We start from the raw sequence: 26,198 nt of genomic DNA on the forward strand, positions 1-26,198 counted from the left end.
GACCACTGGAGATGGAAAGGATGAAATTGGAGGAGTAAAGAGTAGGAAGAACAGGGACATGATACGGAGACAGAAAGGTGAGTGGGCTGCTGTAGAAATCAGGTGACACCAGAATGAGGACATCCTGGCAGGAAACTGGAGAGGAAGAAACGATCAGAGAGACACTTTTTGAGTTGCCTGTCCTTGGCACCACATCTAGCACATAGCAGTTGCTCAATAAATGCCCATTACATAAGAACAGAACTAAACAGATAAGGCTAGAAATTGTTGCTCGGTGGCGAGGAATCACCACACTGAAAATATGGGGTTTTGCCCTGGCCGGTGTGGCTCAGTGGATTGAGGGCCAGCCTGTGAACCAAAGAGTCATCGGTTCGATTCCCTCTCAGGGCACATGCCTGGGTTGCGGGTCAGGTCCCCAGTAGGGGGCATGTGAGAGGTAACCACACATTGATGTTTCTGTCCCTCTCTGTCTCCCTCCCTTCCCCTCTGTCAAAAAATAAATACATTAAAAAAATTAAAAAATGAAAAAGAAAATACGGGGTTTCAGGATCAGTTTTAATGCAAGCCAGTGTATTGTTAATGATTTCTGTAATGTATATAGTGACACCTACTGCCAATAACGTATGCTGTGACCCATCCAGAGATGACAGCTCTATGTGCTTTGCTCCTATCTTTACCTAAGTGGGGTGTTAGGTTGGAACTTGAGCACTCATCTTTGAGCAGCGAAAGCTGTAGGTACGTGAGTCTGGGCAGGCTTAAGGGGCACATTCGTGAAAAGATACGAGTATAAACACACACGGCAGGCTGTTTTAAGAACTTCTTACGTCCTAGGCACGCCGAGTTCTGGAAGCTCATCCCACATCATAACAAATATATTAAACTACGCCCACATTATCTAAATACTCTTAAAGAATTTGACCTTTAAGAAAAACAGTTTTCATTTGAACTTATTTGGTGACAGGGAACTTAATTTGTAATTGCTGTGACTTCCTGGCAATCATGGTATTAGGAAATTCTTACTAAGTGATTTCTAACTTACACGTGGTTATACTGAAATGTTTATCAATAAATAAATTACAGTTATGAAGTTGACATGTTATGTTATGGGGACCTTTCTTTGCACGATATGAACTTCAAATTCGCAGTGTACTTTTTGCAGTTTTGGGCCAATAAAAAATTTTTTTCAGTCTCAAACATTTTCATAGGTCCCTGAAAAGTCTATTGAATAGAATGACCCTGTAAACATTGCTGCTTGTGTATGATTGGCCAACTAGGCAATAAAAGTCAATCGAGACTCTCATTTTCTTCTATTCTAAGAGACCCAGAGCAGAACAAGGGAGAGCACCCCTCTCCCTTCTATTTCCAGGACTCCTGTTCTCCTTTCTGTCAGCGGCGTCGTTTCCTCAATCCACTCTCACAAGACTTGGACGCACAGGGGGTCCTATCTCAACAAAACGACTTTTTTTTTTTGCGGGGGGGGGGGGGGGGAATAATTTATGATGAAAATTTCCCTAATTGGACATTCTAGCACTAACATGCTAGACATTCTCGTTTTTATTTCTGATCTTCAGAGGGCAGTGGTGTCAGACACTTAAAAAAATTTTTTTTTTAAACGAGGCATTTTTCTCCTGCCACTCCTGGCGGTCAAGGGCAAGCGCCTGGTTATCTAGAACCCGGTCTGTAAGTGGCTGGTCCTTTCCACATCTCAAGTGGACTGTTTGTCACTGGGTGTTTTACCAGAGGCTTCATCCAAATGGGGGATGCCTCCCATGCAGCTCGGGGACCTTTGGTCGTATTCCAAGAGATGGCCTGGGTGGGTACTGGGGATCCCTCCGCGGGGACCAGCAACTGTCTGCAGTATTGACCTCTGCGCCCAAGTCATCCCAGCCTAGACCTCCCCCTCCGACCCGACCTCTGCCATCTGACATCCACAACCCACCTCACAGCCCTGATCTCCAGCATCTGACCCTCAGCCTCCGCCCTGACGGCCAGGCAGCGACTTGACCTCCATCTCAGACTCCCACTGTCCCCTCTGACCCTGATCTGGGCCGCGGACGCCCCCGCGGCCCCTCGGGAATTCCAGCGGGGACGGAGGTCCCGCGCCGCCCCCGGACCCTCAGCGCAGACCCCGGAAGACGCCGGGACTCAAAAATCGCTCTGTACTTTCACCAAAGTGATTTCTCGGAAGGAGGCCAGCAAGGCGAGCCACGCCCATTGGGTGGCTCTGGCGACCTTCCCGCGACCATTGGCTGAAAGACCCGTGCCTGGCTCCCCGGACACGCCCCAACCTTAAATAGACTCGGGCGCCGGAGCTAGAGGCCGCAACTCCCGAGGGCGGCGGCGAGCGTGGGAACGCGGAGGTCTGCACCGAAGGCTGGCGGCAGGCCGGGCGCGCACGGCGGCGGGTAGGAGGCAAGGGCCGGCGGGTGGGCGAGGGCTGGGCGGCGCGGCCAGGTCCGGGCGGGCCGAGACAGTGGGCCGGGCGGGGACAGCTGCCGCCCCGTCTCCGGGCAAGTGCGACGGCAGCCCCACCTCTGTTTTTCTCCCACTCCTCTATTCCTCTTGAATCTAAACGGAAGGTCCAAGTTGTTGATCATTGTATGGCTGCCCCTAAAGAATTTTTAAAAAAATCTTATTTTTCTTAAAATCTGGCTTGCATGGTCTACTTTAGAATGTTCCATATAATGAAGGGAAATACCCTTTATTATGAGATCTACTCCCTATCTCACATGGAATAATACTTGGAGGTCATTGCTCTGAAACTGCCCAATAACCAGCAGCGCCTGTGTGGGTTAGCTTGTGAAACGGGCCGACTGGATTTTTAAATTCTGATTGATGACAATTACTGAGTGGGGTTTGACGTCCTTTGCCTTCATCACAGCCTTGGCAAAGAAGTCTGTATGGTGTCACAACTAACATGACGTTTTGGTGTAAAGGCAAAGTAACATATCTAAGGTGAGATAGGTTACTTATCCAGAGCTATGGAGTGCTTCTGAATGCAGAGACCGAATTTTAAACTATTCCCGTAACATATGGGAGGCGCCAGGGGGTATAACACCATTTTTTAAACCTAAATTAGGAGCCGGTCTTTAAAGCATGGTTCTGAGAGTGTCCTTTTGGGTTGTGGCAGGGTCCCCCATGAAAAGAATTAGGGGTAGTTTAGTCGTTTTGGCAGGACTGGGGCCAGAGGGAGAAATGGCTTTGATGCTTTTGGGTCTCTAGGTGACGGGGGTTTGTGGTGGCCCCAGCAAATGCCCAGGGGCCCTGAGAGGAGTGGGAGAAGGTGAGTCCCGTGCCACCTCTCTGGCTCATCCTGGGCTGGGCTCTTATCACCTCCCGCCTGGGAAGCCTGACCCCCGGACCCATTTATCGGGCGCAGATTCGCTCCAGATAGGACTTGGCCTATAAAGAGAATTATTACCTAAAAATCAAGGAAGAGGAAGTTATAAACATGTGACTGGGCTTATAAATTTTTCCTGGCTCAGCATTTGGTGGAATTAATTTGTTAGTGTTTAATAGATAATTATGGATCTTCTTTGTATTAGAATCTCAGGCTTTTAATCCTGCTTAGGATCTTAAGGGTGAGCTCATTGAAAATTCAGGTGAGGTTGACCATGTTATGAGATCGTATAACTTCACTATGGATTTTTTTTCTGCAGAGTGAGTAAACTAAGACTCCCCTGTGGGTGTCTAGGGGTTGGGGTGCCTTTCTGGTTCGCAGGCCGGCACTCAATCCACTGAGCCACACCAGCCAGGGCTTGGGGTGCCTTTCTGGGCTTCAGTTTTTTCATTTTTTAACAAAGAGGGGCTGGATTAGATGATTTCTAAAGTTTTTCCGGCTTTTATAGTCTATGACTTACTCTTCATCTTAATGTCATCTCTTTTACTTTTTTCCTCTCTTTTTTCCCTTATAAGTCACCAAGAGAGTTGTCCTTAACAATTTTAGGGTTATGACTCCATTAAAAATCCCAATGAGAAGGTGTTGATCACTTTCTAAAAAAAAAAAAAAAAAGCCCATACAAACAAAATATTGCTTTTCATTTCAGGATACTCCTGGAACATGGGCCCTAGTCTGTGAACCTTGTACCAAGGGGGTGAGCAAAATGCTAATTGAACAGAAACATGTCCTTTAATTGACAGATCCACAGACACCAACTTTCTTTTGGGTTCTGGTCCCCTGTCCTTGTCCCCCACACAGTCCTCCCTCAAGGGAGGGGAGTCTCCTGCCTTTTCAACAGGGAAGACCCATAGGAACCTCTACTCTGCCACGTTGTTTCCTGGGGGGAGTTGGTGGTGTCATTTCATTCCTCTCATTAGGTGCTTCTCCCGAATCTGTCCCATAATTTATAAACGCGAGGGACTGTTTTAGAATTCTGGGACACTTGAGATCCATTCGCTTTCAAGGTGAGGAGAGCCTCACAGAGAGGCTCAAGTGACCTACCCAAGGTCTAGTTAGAGTTCAGCCTTTGCTAGAGTCTACAGCTTTCAAATCGAAGTCCAATCCCTATTTCACACACTTCACTCCTTTTAAATCCACAACTGGGCAGCTGGGGTTATTGGATGAAAAAGTTACCTTAGGTGCTCGCCGGGCCTTTCCTCTTTCTCTCCAGGACCTGGCTGCCCTCTCTCACCCCAGCGCCACCTGCAGGGTAGCTGGAGTTTTCATAACACCCACTTCTTGCTTTATGGACCAGCATGGCTCTGAATGTGACCATATTCTTGGGAACGTGATGTTTTGTTGCTGCCGATTGTTTCAAACTTGTTTGCCCAGAGAGGTCACATTTTAATCAGAAGAGTAGAAGCGCTATCTTTTCTTTTTTTTTTTTTTTTTTTGGGTGGGCGTCTGTCCAACTGCCTAGGGGATTTCCACCCCTGTTCTTGTAAATGTGGGCTATGAGTTGATACGGCATGGTTGCTTTCTCTTATTCTCTGTGCTGTTGGGACAGCTGCCTCATGTGGCAGGAGTGCTCTTCCAAAGGATGTCTTTGGGTGCCTGGGATGCTGAGGTCCCCCAATTTTGGTGCATTCTGGAGGAGTCTACCTGGGTTAACTTTGTCTGTAGCTGCAGTTGATTTCCTCATGCTTGTCTGCTATCTCTCAATTGGGTGTAAGACTTCCTGAGGTGGAAAGTTGGGATAATAATAACATCTGTTATTTGGAGAAAATCTTCAAAGGTGCAGCCACTGTCTTAGATGCTTTATGTGCATTGCCTGAGCCCTCACTAAATGATGTCAAGCACTGATAATTGCCCCAGTGTTTCAGCTAGTGTAGCTGACCTTTCAGAGTTGAATGATGCTCCCAGGTCACCCAGCTGAGAGATGGCAGGATTCTAATGGTACCCCAGCTCTGTCCTCCCCAAACTCATGCTGTCATCCCTAAACCAGCTGTGAAGGAATGATCTAGAACAGCAGTTTTCCACCTTTTTTATCTCATGGCACACATAAACTAATGACTAAAATTCCCTGGCATGCCAAAAAAAATGCATTTTTTGCTGATCTGACAAACAAAATAGGTACAATTTTGATTCATTCACACCAGATGGCTATTGTTCTGTTGGCTGTTGTCATTTTTTATTTGACAGTCTAAGGGAAAAGAGGTCAGTGCCCCTGACTGCATAGTCAGGTACTGCACGTTTAAACAACCGTGGCACACTGGCTGAAAATCACTGACGTAGAAGGATGGCCTGAGACTTTCCTCCTACTTGGAGATCACAACTGTGCACTTTTCTCACAAACACCGATCAGACTGGGCATTGAGTAGTGGAACTGGCTCCTAGAGTGCTGGGCGCTCATGGAAAGGACCTGAAGACGTAAAAATGATTTTTCTCTGTCTCGTGCTGAAAACGCAATGATGCCGTTAGAGATGCCTGGAAGGGAACGTGGCGTGGAAGCTGGAAAGGGCACAGCCAGAACCACAGACGGGGCCAGTCTCTGGGTGCCAGCAGCTGCGAGGCTCCCCACGAGCTTTCAGTTTTCATTCAGGCCTCGGAGGTCCTGGCGGCATTGTCTTTGCAGGGCAGGTGGCCCCGGTTCCTGGAGCGGTGGGTTTCTGCCAGCTGGCGCCTGTGCTGCCGCCCTCCGATTATCCTGTTAGCATTTCTTGGCTGTCAAGTACCTGGGGTGCTGTGATGAATGAGACAATATTTGTACTGTCTTAGAATATGTTTTTTTCTCTGCAAGGATGTGTGACCGGAACGGAGGCCGGCGGCTGCGCCAGTGGCTGATAGAACAAATTGACAGCAACATGTACCCAGGGCTGATTTGGGAAAACGATGAGAAGAGCATGTTCCGGATCCCCTGGAAGCACGCTGGCAAACAAGATTATAATCAGGAAGTGGATGCTTCCATTTTCAAGGTAAAGACTGGACTTCCCTCCTCTGACCATGAGCGTAGTTTCCGTCTTCCCTCACTGGCCAGTGCAGAGGTGGAGTGACAACTGTCTTATTTTCTTGAAATTAATCCAATTTTTAAAAACAAACATTGACTGAGTGCAGAATGTGTCTAAAAAAACATCCTAGGTATCTATTATATGACTTAATCACTGTGAAGTCAGTTGTGTATTGGTGGCATTTTTTTTTTTTTATTTTGATGAGATTGAGGACACTTCATTCTTGCAAAGTTATTACTTCTGTTTGGCAATGTGGGGTCAGCTCAGCGAGAGAGACACCAACTGTCATTACTTCTGGGCTGGGTCATATGGGATGTCCTGCAGCAGGTGTCTCAAGCAGCCTGACTTCCCTTGAGAATAAGTGAGCACCCCAAGCGCTGAGGGACTTGCTGTGTGGTTCTACCATTTGCACTGTGACTGCCAGTGTTGGCTGAGAGTTTGCTCTGCCGCAGGCCTGGTCCCCCAGGGTTTGTGTTTTCCTCTCACACAGTCTTATGCAGGAGGTGCTGTCCTTGTCCTTGCTCTGTAGGGTCCCTGAGAGGAGTGACTTGCCTAAGATTTCACATCTCTTGGAGAACAGAGCCAGCGTTTGAACCCAGGCAGCCCATCCCTGAGCCCGTGCTCCCAACCCCCAGCAGTACCGATAAACAGAGGTTCCTTTGCCATTGCATCTCGGTTCAGGCAGAGGAGCCAGCAGCCGGAGCAGTGCAGCTCTGCAGCCCAGCAGGTCATCAGAGCCTCCTGTGGGCTCTTCTGAGGCTCCAGAAGCACAGCCTCCGCTGTCTAAGCGATCTGGAGCCCTAGGTCAAGGTGAGCCCAGGCTTCACCTTTGGCGAACAGGTGCGCTGCAGGTGGTCTGACTCAGAGCCCGGGCTGCAGACTGCTGCTGTGTGTGCACCAGTTCTGTGGGCCCCTGGGCAGAGTGAGTGGGCATAGAGGAGGAGCGGGGAGGCTGAGCTGTGGAGGGCCAGCATCAGACCCGAGACCTTGGATGAATGAGGGAGCCGAGTCCTGCAGGACCTCAGTGCAACATGACTCTTTGCCAGGGATGACTTGTCTCCTGACACAAAAAAATAAAAAATGACAAAAGATCATAGCTTCATCTCAGAGTGGAGCATAAGTAGGTCAGAGCTGGTTATGGGGCATTAACCTCCTTCAGGTCTCTGTCTGACATCTACCGTTTGGTTAAATCTGTCACTTGGAGTTGCAGATCTCTTTGAGAATATGATGCCAGTGACTGGCCCTCTCCAAGAAGAGTGGGCACGTGTGGGTGTTTTGCACTCACCTCCAAGGGGCCCCACGGGACCTGAATGTCCGTCTAGCAGATTTTTCCCATCAGGAACCCCAGGTCAGGAGCCAGGACTCTGCCAGGTTTTTGAGCTGCTGGTGCCTCGTTTCTCGTTGTTGGAGGAATGTGATTCCTCTCTTGTAGAGGTTTTCTGCCTTTAACATTATGGTGAACTACTTTTGGGAATGACTGTAGCTAAATATAAACAGTGCCCAAGGCCTATCCAGTCAGCTGGGAATTCTAGATTATAGGTGGTTATGAGCCAGGGTGCCTCAGCCTCGGCCTGGGTGACATCTAGGGCCATTTGTTCCTTGTTTGGGGCCGTCCTTTGCCCTATAAGATATTCAGCAGCATCCCTGACCTCGATCGACTAGATGCCAGCAACACCTGCCCCCCGCAAAATGTGACAACCAAAAATGCCTCTGATATTGCTGGATGCCTCCTGGGGGAGCGCTTTCCCTTGCCACCGTGAGAACCCCCCTGGGAGCTGACCAGGGCCGGGATGAACAGATTTGGGCAGAAGTGTGGGGTGCGGGGGGCACGGATGCAGGCTGTCCATCAGTAACGCCTCTTCATGGGGGGGGTCAGTGGAGGGGGCTGGACCAGTAGGCCCCCTAACCCTGGCTCGCGGCTTGCTGGTGGAGATGTAAGTCCTCTTCCTTCACGCTGCTCCCTGCTTCGACTTATACTCTGGGGGTAATGAAATAAAGCCCCAGATTTATACATCTTATGCAATGTGCTTCATGGCCGTTTCAACAGCATTGAGAAAAATGTGCAAGATTCCCAATGTTTCCGTTGATTACGCAGTCTCTCATGTGGCAATCTGAAACGTGTGTACAATCTCAGCAGGAATGGGGGTGGGAGGGAGACCTGGGTGCCCACCCAGAGCTGGGCGGCCTTGGGAGGGCGACAGCCAGGGCTGGTGAAGCACAGGTGGGAAGAAGCCATGTGGCGCTTCCTTGAGTTGCGCTAGCGCCCTCCCTCCATCTTCTGAGGGGTGTAGCTCTGCAGCGCCCACCAAACATCTGCTGCTGGAAGAAGTCTCTAGGCAGGCCTGGGTTACATAGAACCACCTCAGGGACTTTCTGGTGAACTCAAGAACCTTTTTGTCTCACTCATTCCAAGAAAACCTTTTAAAAATGTATGAGTTAAGAAAAACCGTAGTGTTTTCTTGCCTAAGTAAGTGGATCTCAAGCAGCTTCTTGTACCAGAGACTCCTGCATTGCCCACAGGCACCACTCTGAGGTCAGCTTCGTGGTGTAGACCAGAGATGTGAGATTTTTGAAAAAGACATTTAGCTCATTTTGTACTGTCCCTGAGTAGACTGATGAGGCCCTGATACAGGCTCACATTTTTTAAAAAAAATGTATTTTGCCTCCTTTTCATAATGCTGAGTGGAGGAAATCAAGTTAAGGGGGAGGGGTTTATGATTCATTGGTGGTTCTCTCAAAGACCAGGCATTGTGATAGTCTTGAATGGGTTAGAAGTTACTTAGAAGCACAGATATTTCAAATTCAGTAGGCTTTTGAGGACAAAATAGCATTTGACTTTTAAACTACACGATGAGATGGTCATGGTGAATCAGGAAGAGTTCGCGTCCCCGGGTCTCTGCTGGCCACTGAGGAGCGCAGAGCACCCTGGGACCGGGTGGCGCGGGTTATGGTGGGGACGGGACAGCCATGGTAGCGGCTGCTGGTGGGACTCAGAATCACCCCGTTCTCTCTGGGGTTAGCTCCAGGGTCTTGACAGATCACCCGGCTGGGAGATAGTTTAGAGACAGCCTGACAACCCTCAAAGGGATGCAGTGGAGGCTGGAAGCGGGGTGCCTGATACCAGCCCGGGGCACTTTCTGCCCATGGGCCCTGCTTTGCTTTATGATGCCCTGGCTGTCTTCATGGGGAGCGTGTGAGCCTTGAATGACCCAGTGAGTATGCCAGGGCCCTGTAGGCCGTGCAGTTGTGGGTGAGCACCAGCTGGTCCTATCATTGCCCCCGAGTCCATGCTTTTCAAGGTCCATTTGTAATACAGATTAGCTGAGTGGTTCTCGCGCGCACATGCACATGTGTGTAGCATGGTTTTACCTCCCTGGGGACACTTGGCAATGTCTGGAGACATTTTTGGTTGTCACAATGGGGATAGGGGTCCTAATGGTGTCTAGTGGGTGGAGGCCAGGGATACCGCTAGGCATCCAACCAGGCACAGACTGATTTGACCCCAAATGTCAGGAGTGCAGAGGCGGAGACACGTGGATTTAATGTAATATTTGAAATTACTGTTCAGTGTGTCCATAGTTTGCTCCTATATTTCTCTGAAGAAAGAAATCCACGCATGGTCTGTGATACAGTTAATAAGTGATTGAAAAAAGGATCGAAAAGGATTGAAAAACCACTTAAACTTTTAAACATAAAGGGGAGTTTTTCATCTACGTCAGATAGGGAAGTGACCACTCACACCCACTGGTAGGAATGTTCTAACAGTTTCTTTGCCTGAGGCAAAGATGCAAAATCTGAGCTCTGGGCGCAGATGGAGGAGGGCACTTTGGCAGTGAACTATGAAGTCTTATCTTCTACGAGGAGGAAAAAATCCGAGACTACTTTAAGTGGAGCTGTGATTTGTAGGGGAGCTTTGGGGCTTTTGGGATTGTGGTCCCCTGGCCATCTAAATCAGAATCACTGGGATGCTGGCTAAAGATGCAGGTTCACAGACTTAACCCCTCCCAGCGAATGAGAGCTTTGAGGGGCAGGCCCAGGACTCTGCATTTTACGAGCTCCCAGGGGATTGTCATTAAGCGGGAGGACGCTTGCTGCAGTGGAGAGCCACCGGGTTGCACTCAGGGCAGCTGGCGTTAATCCCAGACAGGGCCACCTTGGGGAGGTCACCCCTTGGAATTGCGTTTCCCCGAGTGGAGTTGAGAATTCCCTCTTGATCTGGTATTCTTTTAGGTTAGAAGGTGTGTCTGATTACGCCCAATGCCAAAGGTTATTTTCACCTGACAGTAGTGCCCTCGTAATGGATGTTTCCTGTATTCCAATTCTGAAATGACAACTATGCCCATTCACATGTTTGATTTTTTTTTTAAAGATGTTATTTATTTATTTATAGAGAGGGGAAGGGAGGGAGAAAGAGCGAAACATCACTGTGTGGTTGCATCTGGCGTACCCCCTACCAGGGACCTGCATCGCAACCCAGGCATGTGCCCTGCACTGGGAATCGAACCTGTGACCCTTTGATTCACAGGCAGATTTTTTTTTTTTTCTTAATGATGCCTCATTCTACATGTTGACTTTTAAGTGTCCAGTTTAGAATCTATGTTCCTAGTTCAGAGTTTAAGGTTTGGAGAGGTCAGAAGACAGAGATGTGGAAAAAAAAAACAACAAATAACCAACAGAGAGGGAAAACATTTCATTGCATTTTAAACAGTGCCCTGGGGAGACGAGGGGAAGGCTTGAATAAATGCCAAAATGCAAAACAAAATTTCTATTAAAAGTAGCAGGGCAGTGGACAACCACACTCAGAATTTTTGCAAATGTTTCCTTTTCATGCTAAATTTTCATGCTAGGGGTGATTAAAGGAAAAAAAAAAAAACAAATTGTTCTTTGTTTTGAACATTCTAGTGAAACCAAGTGCACTTACTTCCTCCTTGTGCTACTTGACCTCAGGCTCCTCCTGGCTCTCTGGTCCAGGGAAGGATTTCTGTGGGGGAGGAGCCATGGGCTGAGTTCCAATTTCAGCTCAGTTGGGAGATCTTGGAGGACCCCTTCCTGGCCTGGGTCTTTTTACTTTCGTTGAAGAGAGTGGTTGGATGGCGGTCTCTGAGCCTTGAAATTCCTTGAATGAGGGTTGATAGCCAAGAAATGGCTTTCAGGACGGCGAGAATGGGCTGGTCCGGACTGTGGCCGCGGAGACCTGTGGTCGAGGGGCCCGCTGTGTGTTTCACATGCTGCTTTCTTTTCCTTTAGGCCTGGGCAGTTTTTAAAGGGAAATTTAAGGAAGGGGACAAAGCTGAACCAGCCACATGGAAGACCAGGCTACGCTGTGCCTTGAACAAGAGTCCAGATTTTGAGGAAGTGACAGACCGGTCCCAGCTGGACATTTCCGAGCCATACAAAGTTTACCGCATCGTCCCAGAGGAAGAGCAAAAATGTAACTATCCTGGATGGGCACTCAGTCCAACAGAGGCTGCCTAGCTTACAGCCGCCACCAAGGGAGGGCCTGGGCCTGGGCTGGAAGCTGTCACCCACAGGGTCTGGGGCAAGTGGTTTTAGACAAAGTAATTCTCTCCTTTGTATAAGGAGATACAGAGATCTCTCTCCACTGACCTCACCCACTGAGCAAGTGGCAGCTTCCAGTTGCGCGAGAGGCGGATATGATGGGAGGAAAGGGCGGGGAGGTTGTGAGTTGCAGGACATCCCAGGCATGAGATTGGGCAGGAGCAGAGATCCTCTGACAGCGTGGAAGGGATTCTTTTTGTTTTTTAGCACCTCTCAGCGGAGGCTAGGGGAAAATCGGGGATAAAGAAGGGATGGCTGGGGTAGAGGGGAAAGTTCTTGAGGGAATTTGCAGATGGTGGTGCTTTAAGTTTCATTGCTATAACTCAGGATATTGTTAGATCCTGATCATTGTTTGAGAACTCAGGATGTGATAATTCCTGAAGTTTCTTCCTGCTCTAAAATCCCAGGGAAGCATTTGTGAAGAATTTAAAGCACGGATAGCAACCACGGCTGCACATCCCCCAAGACCTGACTCCCCGCTCTAGGTAGACATCACTAATCAATCAGGATGTATGGAGCTCAGATCTGGCCTTAGAATCCTTTTCAAAGTAGTGTCTTATGCGGCTGCTATGAATCAGAGCTGGCCCATGAGATACAATCTAATTGCCATCTCTGGTTTAAAACGTTCTGTTAACACACTGATTTTCTTAGCCATTAGATGTAGCAATTAGAATATTGGCATGGCATTCTTTTCTCCTTCGAAAAAGTCTATTAGTAGTCCAGAAAGTCCCGAAAGGAATAGAGCCCTCGACAGCTATTGAGGGCTATGCAGAAGTTCTGAGTTTGAGCTCTTTGCACTGTGGGAGGGTTAAAAATGTTGATGTATAATTTTTAAAAAGTTAAAATTGTGACCTAAAAAATATATAGTGAGCCTGAGTCAGAGAGTTATTTCAGTCATTAATCAATGTGGGAACCCGCACAATGACAAAGATTGTTCAACAGATAGTGACACACTGGCATACGTGGCCAGCAAAGGACAGAAGGCTGACCAAACCCGTGAGCATCTGACCTGGCAGTCTAACCATAGTTTGGCTGTGATTTTTTTCTACTGGTCATTTGTAGCCTAGTTGGCTATAAATTAACACCTGGGTTTACTGAGTCTGAAGCCTAATCGATAGTCAGCAGTAAGTCAAACACACTGGCCTTGCCCTGGAAAAATCAGATAACTCTCAGGGGAAACTTCTTAGATAATCCTCTAGAATAGTTTTGAAAGGCCGAACAGTCACCTTTCTGCTGTATTTCCCAGTTTTTGGATATTTTTTGTGTCATCACAAAGTAAATTGTGATTTGAAGGAATAGAGAAGTTTCTCTTACTCCCCTACCCCCAGGATCAGCCAAGCTTGAATGGACAGGTGACCCTAACTTGTTTATAGCATAGAGTGCAGCCAGCATCACCTGCAAGGGTGGATGTTAAAGAAACAGGTTCTCAGGGGGGCAAAGAAACGTTGCATTTGCATAATGCCTGCATGGACCCATTCCCCTCTGTACTTCAGTGGTTTGCAAGCTACATGGGAGGTGCCCCACCTGACCTCTACTTCCCCCATCAACAGCTTCTAAGTGAATTCTTGAATCTATCAAAATGGAATAAAAATTCAGTGAGGATGAAACTATAGGCCAACTCTATAGATCATTGGGACTAATGAATTCCAGCAAACGAGTGTTCATGGGTTAGAATACATCTCACTGATAAACTTAATGAGGCGAGTTTCTGGCCATGAAAGAGGCATAAAAACAAGGAAGAAACTTGTCTGATCCAGAGTGCCTTTTGTGGAAATGTTCATGCACGTATAGTGATTCCCGTCATAGGCGGGTTCGAACTGGGCATGGGCCAGTCTTTGTGGCATGCTGTGCGTGTGCGTGGCATGTGTGTACAGATGTACATGTGTATATTTGGAAAGGCCAAAAAGAGATTTCCTGCCAATTAACCTGAAAAAAAAAAAAAAAGAAACTCTAAGCTGCAAACACATTTTGCTAGGAAACCTTCAAGCGTCTTCAAGTACCTAGCTTGTAAGTTTAACCTCTGTACAGTGGAAAATGCCTGATGTGAAGGATACTTTTTAAAAATATTTTATTTATTTATTTTTAGAGAGAGGGGAAGGGAGGGAGAAAGAAAGGGAGAGAAACATTGATCAGTTGCCTCATGCACACTCCTTGACTAGGGATTGAACTCACAACCCAGGCATATACCCTGACCAGGAAATGAACTGGTGACCTTTCACTTTGCTGGGTGATGCCCAACCAACTGAGCCACACTGGTCAGGATATGGTATAAAGGATCTTTAATATGAATTCATTTTAGATCCCAGCAAACAGAAGGAAGAGACTAAAGTGTTGCCTTTGTCCTCCAAGTGTTAGAAGCAACAACACCCAACTTCTCTCTTTTGATTCTGCTGATCAGATGACTGAAGAAGCATGAGAAAATAATTTCTAGGCCTTTCCCAAACTAGGGAAGACACTTACTGACTTTTATTTCCTTCAACTCAGCATTAAAAAACAAAACAAAACAGCAACCACCGATTATGGCTTCAACGATGGTTGTGATGATGTGTCAGTGCTATGGTCACATTTTGTCGTGTTTGTCTGCTTTTCCGTAGGCAAATTAGGTGTGGCAACTCCAGGCTGCGTGAACGAAGTCACTGAGATGGAGTGCGGTCACTCTGAAATTGACGAACTGATCAAGGAGGTAAGTGGAGACAGCATTTCCAGAGGTCCGGCCTGACAGCGGAAGCCGGGTGTGTTTTGGTGAGCAGTGGCATCGATCTTGTCCTGCCAAGGCATCCAGGCCCTCGGGCTCTCCCGGCAAACCTTGTCTCCACCCCGACAGAGAGAGAGGACTGGGCTGCCTGTGTGAGGCCAGCCTCTGCCAACGTTCCACCTGGTGCCCCCTCTGTAGTCCCCAGGGCTGGGGCTGAGCTGCTCACTCTGTGTCAGTGATGTGCCCTTAAGCTCTAGACTTTTTGCATTTAAACATTCTGAATGGCAGTCTTTTGTAATGCATCATATATTTTCTTGCCTTTGTAGCAGATTGCAGTGAACAAAATGTAAACGTTCCTCCTTGCTTGGGGTTGTCCCTATGGCATGATTATTGGACTAGCTCTTGTGGCTGGTGGGCTGTCTGTCTTCCAATACACAGCTTTTCATCCTTGATGGGTTGGAAATCTGTCTGACCAAGCTTGTGAGAATTGTATGCAAAGTCATAGTGAATATGCTATAAGAAAGGCTTAATGGGGCTTCAGGCAATGGGTTTTGGTGTACTTGGATGTCATTTTCTCCTACCTTTGGCCTTTTAACTATGTTTTTTATGGCTATTACGAGGTGGATGTTACATAGCTAAAATAATTCCCTGGAGCCCTTAACAAAGGTGGTGTGGGTGTTATATAAAGTCATAATTCACACAGCAGTGCCAGAATCCTTGGGAGTAGCTTGGCGGTCCGAAAATGCAGATAACAAAATAAAGTCTACTCTAAGCTGCCTCACTTTTCTGCACGTGGCAGCTCTTAAGTTTCTGGGTGGTCTTTGGCAGCAGACCCACTGAATTCCTGGCTTTGAGTCTCCAACAATGTCCTGTTTTGCATATGAGGCTTTTCTGCCCACTCAGCTAAGAGACTGAGATAACCGGATTGGTGCACCAGGATCACAGGAAAAGCAGATTTCAAAAAGCAGATTACAAAAACTAACTGGATTTACCAACTTCGTTAAGAAATGGGTCAGAGATGGAAAATCTAGACATGGCACACTGAGTGAGATTCGCTAAAAGCGCAGCAGAGTCTATTCAAGAGTCTGTTCAGTGTCAGGGTGCGTTGATGTCCTAGAATGTGCAATGGGCAGTTTCATGTAAAAAGACAATAAACTTATCAGGGGCCCCGAAGAGGCTAGTAATTCAGTCACGTGTTTTGATCACTAAGCCTGCTGGAATAAGACATTCCACTTGGATCTTTATTTATTTAATTGTAGAGAGAGGAAGGGAGGGAGAAAGAGAGGGAGAGAAATATCAGTGTGTGGTTGCCTCTTGTGCACCCCCAATTGGGGACTTTGCCCGCAACTCAGGCATGTGCCCCGACTGGGAATCGAACCCGAGACCCTTTAGTTCGCAGGCCAGCACACAGTCCACTGAGCCGCACCAGCCAGGGCTTTTCTTGGATCTTTCAAGATGCAAATTAAAACTTCCCTTTTGTATTATGAGCTAAAGGTGACGATACAGTTTTAGCTAAGCATAAGCCATTCATCTTTATAACACCGGGGTCTTGCTTTGGAAGCCTGGTGACTGCACTGTCTTCTCTCTTGTCCCTGGTCCCACAGCCTTCTGTGGATGAGTACATGGGGATGGTCAAAAGGAGCCCGTCACCGCCTGAGGCCTGCAGGAATCAGCTCCTCCCAGACTGGTGGGTGCAGCAGCCCAGTGCAGGTGAGGATGGGGGCCCAGGGCTCCTCACAAATTGTGTGGGGCTGGACTTGGAACAGTTTCCGCCTTCTAGCCGTCCGGGTGGGGTGGGGGCGGGGTACTGATATGTTTTATTGAAGGTAACTGAGCCCAGAGAGGTGGCTCTGGAGGCCACCCAGAGCCACGCCCTTAGCCCCATTCGCCTCTGCCTCCCAGGAAGCTGCACATGTCTTTCCCATAGGAGGTGTCTGCTCCTCCCCCCTTGCCCTCCCCCCCCCCCCGCTCCCCCGTCCCTAGGGAGGTTGTGGGGAGGGAGTCAGTGAACGTCTCCAAGACCAGAGGGGATTCACAGCTCGGGGCCACTGTTGGTCTGTCAGGCTGCGACCCAGTTTCCTCAGACATTAGGGACCCCTCAGAACCAAGCACAGCCCAGAGCAGCTGGAGAGCGGGAGGGCCCAGGAACGGGCTGTTGCTCATGCGGAGCCCTGGATTTGAACCCTCTGTCAGAAGCTGCATATCTTACATGAGGCTCAGTTCGCTCATCTATAAAATGGAGACCCCAGGACCAGCACTATGGGGTCTTGAAGCTAAATGAGCCATTCACCCTCCTATTAGCTCCCGATAACTGCCTGCCTCCTCACCCCTGCCACTGCTTAAAATGACCCTCTGTCTGGGAGCATGAGTGCCTTTGCTTCCCCCCTTGGTCTCTCCCCTCCCTCCCCGCTGTGGGAGACCAAGAGGTGATAGCTGGCCTGGCGGGCCTCAAAGCTTGTCAGGGTGTGGGGTGCGATCAAATCAGGGGCGCTGGGGGAGCCCCCTGTCCCTGCGCTAGGCAGCACCTCCGAGAAAGTTAGGTGGGGCCTGGGCTTCCTTCGAGACAAGCCCTGGATGGTGGGCATGCAGTCCGGCTGTATTTTGGGAGCGAGCCCTCAGGGGGAAGGAAATGTGGCCCCACAATGTCACACTGACACATGGTCAGAAATCCCACAGCACAGAGGAAGTCTCCCCCTCCATGCTGGTTGGGTTGAGGTCTGGTTTTCTGCATTTATGAAACATGGGTCGCCACACTGAGAGGGAAAAACACCAAATTCAGCGGAAGCCTGTGGCAGGGCCTCAGGAGCACGCCATATGTGGCTTTTGAAGAAACTCTTGGAGAGGGGGAGCCTTGGACTGCTTCCCCTGCACTCCCCTGGGGCTGGCGGCATCTGACTCTGCTTTTCTCTTTGTCCCTCAGGCTTGCCCCTGGTGACGGGGTACACCGCCTACGACGCGCACCATTCAGGTACGGCGCGCTCTCAGTGGGGCGAGGTGGGGGCGGGGCGCGCTTTGAGGACAAAACTCAGAGGACCTGTTGTGGGTTCTGGACAAGCACGATCAGGTGTCAGAGGTCAGGCACCTGATTCCTCCTTTTGATTGTTTGGGAGTGAGCAAGTGGCTGGCCTTTTGAGCCTCTTCTTGGATTGGACCAACAAATGTCCCCGAAGAACTCTTTCCAGGGAGAGAGAGTATGGGGACAGACACACTCCAGGCCCAGCTCTGCCCCCTCACATGGCCCCAGGCAGAGTAACTGAACCTCTCGGGACCTCAGTCTTCTCATCTGTAAAGTAGGAACAACAGTGATGGCTACCTCAGGGGAGTGTTGTGAGCTTTACGCGTGGCTTCCTTAAAACTTTCTGGTAGGGACATATTGGCCAGTGGATGGGGCCAGTGTCAGTTTCTTTTAGTCTCTCCCACACCCGAGTTTATAACAATAAAAATACTAATAGCAATAATGATGGCGATACTGTTGGTAGTGATGGTGACGATAACGATGGTGATCGTGGTGATGATGGCAGTGATGTTGGGGGCCAGCATGAGTGAATGCTAACTGGTCCAGGATCATCGGTGAGGCTTTCACGGCCTGATCTCCCTATTGCGTCCCACCATTCTGGGGCAGGTACTGTTATTACTCCCACTGTGCCAGCTCAGAAACTCTGGTCACATAACTGTGGGCTGCAGACCTGGGAGATGGCCCCGGGCTGTACCATCCGTGCTCCTGTCCCCCGCAGAGAGAGGTGGCCTCTGTGCCACGCGATTGTCGAATTATGCTGGGGACTTGGACTGCGCTGCTGCCAGTGGCCCCTGCAGTTTATATTCAGGCTCACTGATGGCGTCTTCGGAGTAAAGGAAGCTGGAGCCTTCCCTAACGGCTGCCGGGCTCTGTGAGAAGGGAACAGCCTGACTCATCAAGGTGGACCACATAGCGCTGGGGCCAGGGGTCCGAGGCCTGGCGCAGAGGAGGAAACGGGGCTCAGAGAGAAGTGTCTTGACCGAGGCCCCGATGGGATGAGTGTATCGGATGGTAGAAGCAGGCTCTTACCCAGGCGAGAAAATTTTAAAGCAAACAATGCTCCCATTCTTTGGGCTCTTATCTGCCCTGTGAGCTGGAGACTGTCATGACTCTGGCTTCACAGATCAGGAAACTGAGGCTCATCCAAGATCACACAGCTGGTAAGCGGGGTTGCCGAGTTCGAACCCTGGGATATCTGCTTTTAGATATACTCTGAGCAGTGCCATGTTCACCAGAGGCCCAGCTCCTAGAGGCCCTGGGTCATGGAACTGGGCCTTTGATCTGCTTAGCTCTGGGCCACGGCCCAGGGAGTCTGCTGACCAGTGCTTTCCGGGGGCAGGAGAGCATCCAGGCACCGGGCTGCGGTGTCCTGGTGAGGAGGCAAGGTCTGAGGGGGAAGCTTCCTCAAGCTATCCCTGAGTGCCTCAGCACGCAGCAAGCAGAGCGACTCGCGGCCACTGCCTCCCGCAGCGAAAATCCTACAACATCCCTCGAAGCTGTGGACGTCGGCGCCTCTGCCCAGTTCCCACAGCTCCTTCCCCCATGGAAATACGTTGTCAGGGGTCCTCGGTTCTTAGCCATGCAGGGACAGGTAATGTAATCAGTGAAATGTCAGGTGAAAGACAATAGGGAGTGGCAGAGACTATGGCAAAGGGAGGGAACCACACTGCCCTGGGCTGCTGGTGGTGGTTCCTGCCCTGTGGACTTGCAGACGCAGCCAGGCTTCATTTTTCCATTTTTCTAGAGGAACCAAAGGTCTGGATTTGTAGGTGAAATTTTCCCATATAAAAAGTTGGCAGCAAATCCATGTTAACTACACCCCACTGTGCTGGTGGATCCAAATGTGGCTGTGGCTGCCTGTCTGTGCTCTCGGCTGTATGCATTTGAAATAACGGGTGAACAGTGATGTCTGAAACTGACAGTGTGGCCAGGTGCTTAAGAACACAGATGTGGAGCCAGCCTGCTGGGGGCAGAGTGCACCCAGGCCCCGAGGTGGCAGTTGGGCCATTGACGGCAAGCACCTTAACTGTCTTGACTCAGTTTTCTCACCTGGAACATGGGTATAATTGTTAATAGTCTCCACCTCAGGGGATTGTTGTGAGGACAAATAGTGGTAATAGGTCCAAAGCACCAGAATAGCACTTGGGATGTGTGTGTAGACCAGGGACTGTGGTGTATTGATTTCAGGAGTCTCATCTAAGTATTGTAGCTAATCTTTTGTCAGGCTACTTCAACCGATTTAATAACTGCTTTTGTGGTACTGACATATGCTCATTCAAATGCAAGCTCATTCAATCCTCACAGCCACCCAATGAGGAAGTTGTATTATCGTCTACACTTTGTTAATAGGGAAACTGAGGCACAGAACGGGGGAGCTGTCGCCCCGGGCCACACAGCTGGGGTAACGCACCAGGCAGTAGGCTCTGGCGTGTGTGCCCTGCCACTGCGGCTGCGGTCAGACTGTCCCGTAGCAGGGCCGTCTTGCTGGGTGGGTGGAAGTCACGGGAGCAGGACAGGGTTGCAGTGTGACTCTTGGGATGGCCAAGGGCTGGACCGAGGACCTGGGGACCCTTGACGAGTGGCTTCTGCTCTGTGGGTCCCCACTGCTCACCAGAAGGGTGCGGCGAGTGACGGCTCAGGCCCTTCTAGCTAGCTCGAACCTTCGCTGAGCCAAAGCTGTCCCATGGCTGTGGGGTCACCAGGACAGCCCCTCCCGAGCATCCCTGGAACACCTTGTCTGCTGCTCCCTCCCAAGCAGCCAGTCCACACAGCCGAGAGGCACTGGTGTGGAAGAAGGCCTCGGCAACGACAGAGCACAGGGGCAGCGTGTGGGCAGAGTCCTCTGGAGTGTTTCGTTCATTTGGGACAAAGTTCAGAATTGTTTCGGAGCGAGGGAAGTGGAATGTGTCACGTCATTAGGCGATGTGGACATTGCAGACGTGGAGCGTAGGAGGATGGTGAATGGGGCTTAGTGAGACGTGGGGTCGGACGCTGGTGCTGCCCCCTCCCTGCTGGGTGACCCCACCTGGGCCTTCATTTCCTCAAATGTCAAATGAGTGAGTGAGACGGGAGCACTCGCAGCCCTGGTTCCGGGCCCTGCCTGAGCCCAGAATGCCGGTTAACCCAGCATGGGAGAAAATGGGGCCTGGGGGCAGGAGTGGGGCGTCTCGGGATTCGACTGAGCAAATGTTTCTTGAGCAAAGCCCAGTGGGAGGGTCCAAGGAATTGTAAGTGCACAGCGGCATTAGCCCAGGTGAGGCGGGTGGCCGCCCACAAGGCCGCCCCCGACAGCACCTCACAAGTCTAGGGGGTACCGTGGAATTGGGCGGCTCGCAGCTTACGCGGTTCCAGGGGTCAGCCTCGCATTGGCCCTAAAAGTGTGTATTATTCTTAGAGTTTAAGGCTATTAACATGCATATTTTCCAGGAGTATCCCTGAATTTACCCATTAGCTTTATTCCTATCTCAGTTTAGAGGTTCTCAAATTTTAGACAATTGAGCCGCACCTTCACAATTGGTTTTCATATGTGGGCGCCACCTGGACTATTATTAATATCCTAATTTTCTCTACATCTTACATTTTAAAACTTAAATTTATTTGAAATGGGGGCCATCTGTCAGTGCCTGGAAAAGGAGAACCAGTGTTGTTTATTACAAATAGGAAGGCAGAGGTCAAAGCAAATTCACTGAAAACCAGATACACTGTTTAGAAATTCTAGTCAGATGTTACCACCCACCCAAGGCTTAGAGCCCCAACACTTCCCCTTGGTTAAAAAGGGGGTTGTCAGGCTTGGGTGTTAAAGATGCATCAGCATCAAAGTGGGGCTTTTTTTTTCCCAGGTGATCAGAGATTGAGAGCCTAGGCATACTTATGTTCTACAATGTTACCTAGATACATAGCTGTATCTACTCTAGATCACTGTAGCCTGTTGCCTACAGCATAACACAAGGAAATGCTGGATCTGAATTCAGGGTTTAGTGAAAATAAAGATATAATCTTTTTCTTGACAAATTCACAGTTCCCTTGAGGCTCCCTGGATTTCAAATTAAGAATCTGTTTTTTAATGTTTATATAAATTAAGAATCTGTTTTATAGTATAACGTTGTACTATATATAGTATAACATTGTATAACAGCATCATAACAGTACCTGTGAGGTGGAGCTAGTTTCCTAAGAAATTGTCAAAACCGCCTTATTCTCAGGGTGACTCGTAAATTGAAGCAGCTTTCAGCTCTTCCCAGAAGTGCAGAGAGCACCATGGTAGTTTTCTATGTTCAGAATCATTGGTTTCCTTAGTAATTCTGTGTGCTTATTCATGCTTACAAAATCATTATTTCTAGAAGGGGTGCACGGACTTCCTAGAACTCCAAAATGATCCTAAACCCACAAAACGTTAAGCCCCCAGTTTGAAAGAAAGGCTCCGGGCATCTGCACAGGAAGGACCAGGGAGCCCCCCTTTGCCTCAGTGCCTGACCTGTCCCCTCCTTCCCTGCAGCCTTCTCCCAGATGGTCATCAGCTTCTACTATGGGGGCAAGCTGGTAGGCCAGACCACCACGACCTGCCCTGAGGGCTGCCGCCTGACCTTGAGCCAGCCGGGACTGCCCAGTGGCAAGATGTATGGGCCGGAGGGCCTGGAGCTGGTGCGCTTCCCGCCCGCAGACACCATCCCCAGCGAGCGGCAGAGGCAGGTGACGCGGAAGCTGTTCGGCCACCTGGAGCGAGGCGTGCTGCTGCACAGCAGCCGGCAGGGCGTGCTGGTCAAGCGGCTGTGCCAGGGCCGCGTGTTCTACAGCGGCAACGCTGTGCTGTGCAAGGACCGGCCCAACAAGCTGGAGCGTGACGAGGTGGTCAAGGTCTTCGACACCAGTCAGTTCTTCCGAGGTCTGTACCGCTGTTGCCTTGCTGCCCGAGTCTTAAAGATCATGCCTCCTTCCCAGGACCATGTGGTCCCGCGGTCGCCATGGGGACATGTAGGAGCCAGAGGCACAGCTGCGGCAGCGGCGCCCCTGCATCTGAATTCTGCTCTGCACTTTTTTACTGAGGGATCCTGGGGAACCTCTCTGTGCCTCAACTGCCCTGCGTGTAGACTGGGAGGTGCTGTATGGTACCTTCCTCACACAGCTGTTGGGAGAATTAAGGACCGGAGCGCCTTGGGCTCTTAACCGACTGTCCCTCTGCCCCAGAGCTGGTTACAATGCAGTTCTTTCCGTTATGCCTGTGGGGTCAGAATTTGCATCTTGGCCAGGCCCAGGGGTTTGGTGTGTGCTGACCTTGTAAACCCTGAGTCCTGGGACAACACCCACACATAGCAGAGCGGCGTGTCCCCTTTTCTCATTTGTGAGGCATATAATTAGCATCCCGTTGTGTGCGTGTCTTTTTTAGAAGGCCAAGGTGTATGAAATCAGTCGGGCTGCCTGCAGTACTGAGTAGGAACCCTTCTCTGTGCTCCCAAAGCTCTCTGCGTCCTCCCTGTCACAGCCAGGAGCTAGTGTCACATCTCTGCTGCCACCGGGCCTGAGAATCCCTGGAGGCTTCCTGGAGAAGGGGCCCTGGAAAGGCGGGCGAGGTGGCCTGTGTGAGCCCAGGTGTGAAAACACCGAGCAGCAGCAAACACCCGCCCCTCCCGCTCATGTCTTTCCAGAGCTGCAGCACTTCTACAACAACCAGAGCCGGCTTCCTGACAGCAGGGTGGTGCTGTGCTTCGGAGAAGAGTTTCCAGATATGACTCCCTTGCGCTCCAAGCTCATTCTTGTGCAGGTAAGAACAGGAAGCTTTAGGGCTTGCAGCCAGATCTCCTGGCCTGCACGCGAGGACCCAGTTTACTTTGGGCTGTGGAACAGGCAGCAAGGACTGGGGTACTCCACTTGTGCGCAGAAGCAGGCCTGGGTGAGACCTGCAAGCGGCAGAAGTGAATTCCTGCCACTTCTGAACTATCTTCTCATGTTCTAGGACACTCACAATCTGTGTCCTCCCCCCAGCCCTTCTTTTGTTTGGTTTGTTTTTCAAAATCAAAACCTCCTTCCCAGAAAGATTCTACTTTGCTTTATGGTCTAAGTGACAGATTAAGGTTTTCCAAGCCCTTATGTAACTCTAGCCAAAGCAATGAAGTTCTGACGGTGGAATTTTGGACCAGGTTGGGACAATATTGAGAAAGCATATGTAAGATGCTTTGTAGGAATACCGCTTCTCCTTCCTCTGCCTCCTCCTATTCTGGGTTCATTCAGTTGGGACTCACGAGGAGGTTCTGAATGCTGGCTTTGGACTGGGGTCCTCAAAGACTCTGGCTAGGGTCAAAAGAAGACCCACCTCACGTCCCGCCTCCATCTCTGACCTCGTATACCATCCCTCCAGATTGAGCAACTCTACGTCCGGCAGCTGATGGAAGAAGCTGGGAAGAACTGCAGCGTGGGGTCCATGATGCAGGCTCCCGAGGAGCCCCAGCCCGACCAGGTCTTCCGGATGTTTCCCGATATCTGTGCCTCCCACCAGAGACCCTTTTTCAGAGAAAACCAACAGATCACAGTTTAAGTCTTTCTCTCTCTCAGGCACCCACCCCGTCCACACGTCACATTTCTTTATTACAATTACTGTTGTAATTATTTAAGATACATATCCCTCTGGCTTGGGGTGGGATGCCTACCTCTGCTCTTAATTTAGTAAGAGCACCCCCGAGGACTATGTCCAGACGTGGGCATGGAGACATGCCGCAACTGGTCTGGAAGCTATAACCAGAATTGCTGATTAAAACATTTACTTCCTGTATGTCTCCCTAATTATCATTAGTTGCCATGATCCTTTCAGCATTTTGGGATACTAGATATTTCCAAAGAAATTTGGAGAAGATCAAAGCTGCTTTTCATCTTTATCTTTCGTTAGAGCTATATAGATTTATGATTTCATGTGGATGATTCAATGTGAAGTGTCTTTTTGCTTTTAAGCATATCAATAAGATTTAAAAATAGATGCAAGCATACCTGAAATAAGTGAAAGGAAATCTTTTGGCTTGTTTGGAGAATGTATAGTCTTCCTAGAATTTGGTGCTAGAGGAGCATTTCCATCACCAAGTAAACTGATATATTTTTATCTTCAGACAACGAGAATTCTCCCTTTGTTGCTTTGTTGCCAGCCAACTTAGATAAATTTATTTTTTCATTTTTGTAATTGTCATCTCTGATACCGCTCTGTATTCCTCTTTCTAAATGCTTTTGCCCTGTTTTTAAAAAATGCTTTTGCCCTGTTTTAAAAAAAAAATATTTGTAATTTTAATTGTCCTATTATAAACCACTTGGACGCTTTTTTCTTTTTTTTATAAAGTGGGTAGGCTATAAACCACAAGTTCGAAAAATAATTCTGGATTGTACGAGCCTTTTGATTGTGGCTCTGATTCAGTTCCTCCACTCACTAACCCTTGGTGCTGAGTGTGTAGGTGGGGCTCGAGGGCACTGGGGGATGTGAATGACATGTGTTAGCCTGTCACCACTTCTCTGGCCCTGGGGTAGGCTGTGCCAGCGGGTAGGCCTCTGCCATCCCTACCACTCCATGAGGTTCAAGACGGCCCCGCTGCACACCAAATACTTCAACAGAGTCATCTAATGGGATTTCAATGGCGAAGTCCCAGTTTTGGCCGAGGAAGAACTTACCCGACTTACTGTCAAATAAGATGCATTTACTACCCAGAACGTGTCAAAATGTTTATCCTAAATCATGATGCTAATTGAGAGCCAGGGGCAGAAGAACGAGAACAATGGCTTGGCTTAAGAACGAGAGTAGTTCACGCCAGCTCACTGACCCCCCAGTATGCAGTGCACCGCATCTCCACGACCGCTTTCAGGACTAAAAAGCAGGTGAACATTTTTTTCCCTAAACAGACATATTTGGCTAGAGTGGGGTGCCCCTTATTTGTCTGTCTGTCCTGTGTGGTGCACTGGAGCTGGCAGAGATGGGCACCCGCAGTGCGTGCCGAGCACCACCCTACTTCGTGGTGGTACAGAGTTTGTTGATCTGGCTGACTCAGTCCCACCATGGCAGATTTTGGGGGGTTGGGGGGAGCTTTTACTTTGCTTCCACTCTCTTGGGGGTGGGGAGAAGAATCTTTTCAGTATTCTTTTCCCTTTATCACACAGCCTGGGTCACTCCCACCCCTGACTTAGGATCTCACAATGAAAGAGCAAGAAGGGGGCTCACTTGTCAACCCTCATTGGAAGAAATGGCAGGAGGAGTTGGGATTTGGGGGGCATATTGTTCCAGCTCAGTGAAGCTCGTGGCCTTGTAACTGCATAAGTCTCTGGCAAAATCTGAAAAACCCAAGGATGCCTCTTTGCTGTTCCTTTGTTCCTGCTGTGAACGTGATGCAAGGGTAGCCAGGCTGGATAATGACAGGACCTATGCATGTGTCTGCATTGATGTCCGCGGGAGGACTCCGGCGGAAGAGGACCCTCTGGCTAATAAAGCGAGCATTACATTTTTAGCTTCCTGAGATTTTGTAAGTCTGCAGATTTGCTTTTGTCTGTTGCACAAATGAATGTTAAAGCACATCTTTA

General features: G+C 49.4%; 1 protein-coding gene across 1 annotated transcript; it reads left to right on the forward strand.

Annotated features, from left to right (window-relative positions):
• The first annotated feature begins 2,327 nt into the window (after positions 1–2,327).
• IRF8 (interferon regulatory factor 8) lies at positions 2,328–26,198 on the forward strand. Its single transcript, XM_054588929.1, has 9 exons — positions 2,328–2,405; positions 6,180–6,354; positions 11,635–11,818; positions 14,541–14,629; positions 16,246–16,351; positions 17,562–17,609; positions 22,153–22,539; positions 23,300–23,415; positions 24,010–26,198. Exons 2-9 carry the CDS (start codon positions 6,181–6,183, stop codon positions 24,184–24,186), a joined length of 1,281 nt encoding a protein of 426 aa, XP_054444904.1. The 5' UTR covers positions 2,328–2,405; position 6,180; the 3' UTR covers positions 24,187–26,198.

Source organism: Pteronotus mesoamericanus, unplaced genomic scaffold (assembly GCF_021234165.1).
Source record: "Pteronotus mesoamericanus isolate MK-2021 breed Mesoamerican mustached bat unplaced genomic scaffold, CSHL_Meso_final scaffold_165, whole genome shotgun sequence".
NCBI lineage: Eukaryota > Metazoa > Chordata > Mammalia > Chiroptera > Mormoopidae > Pteronotus > Pteronotus mesoamericanus.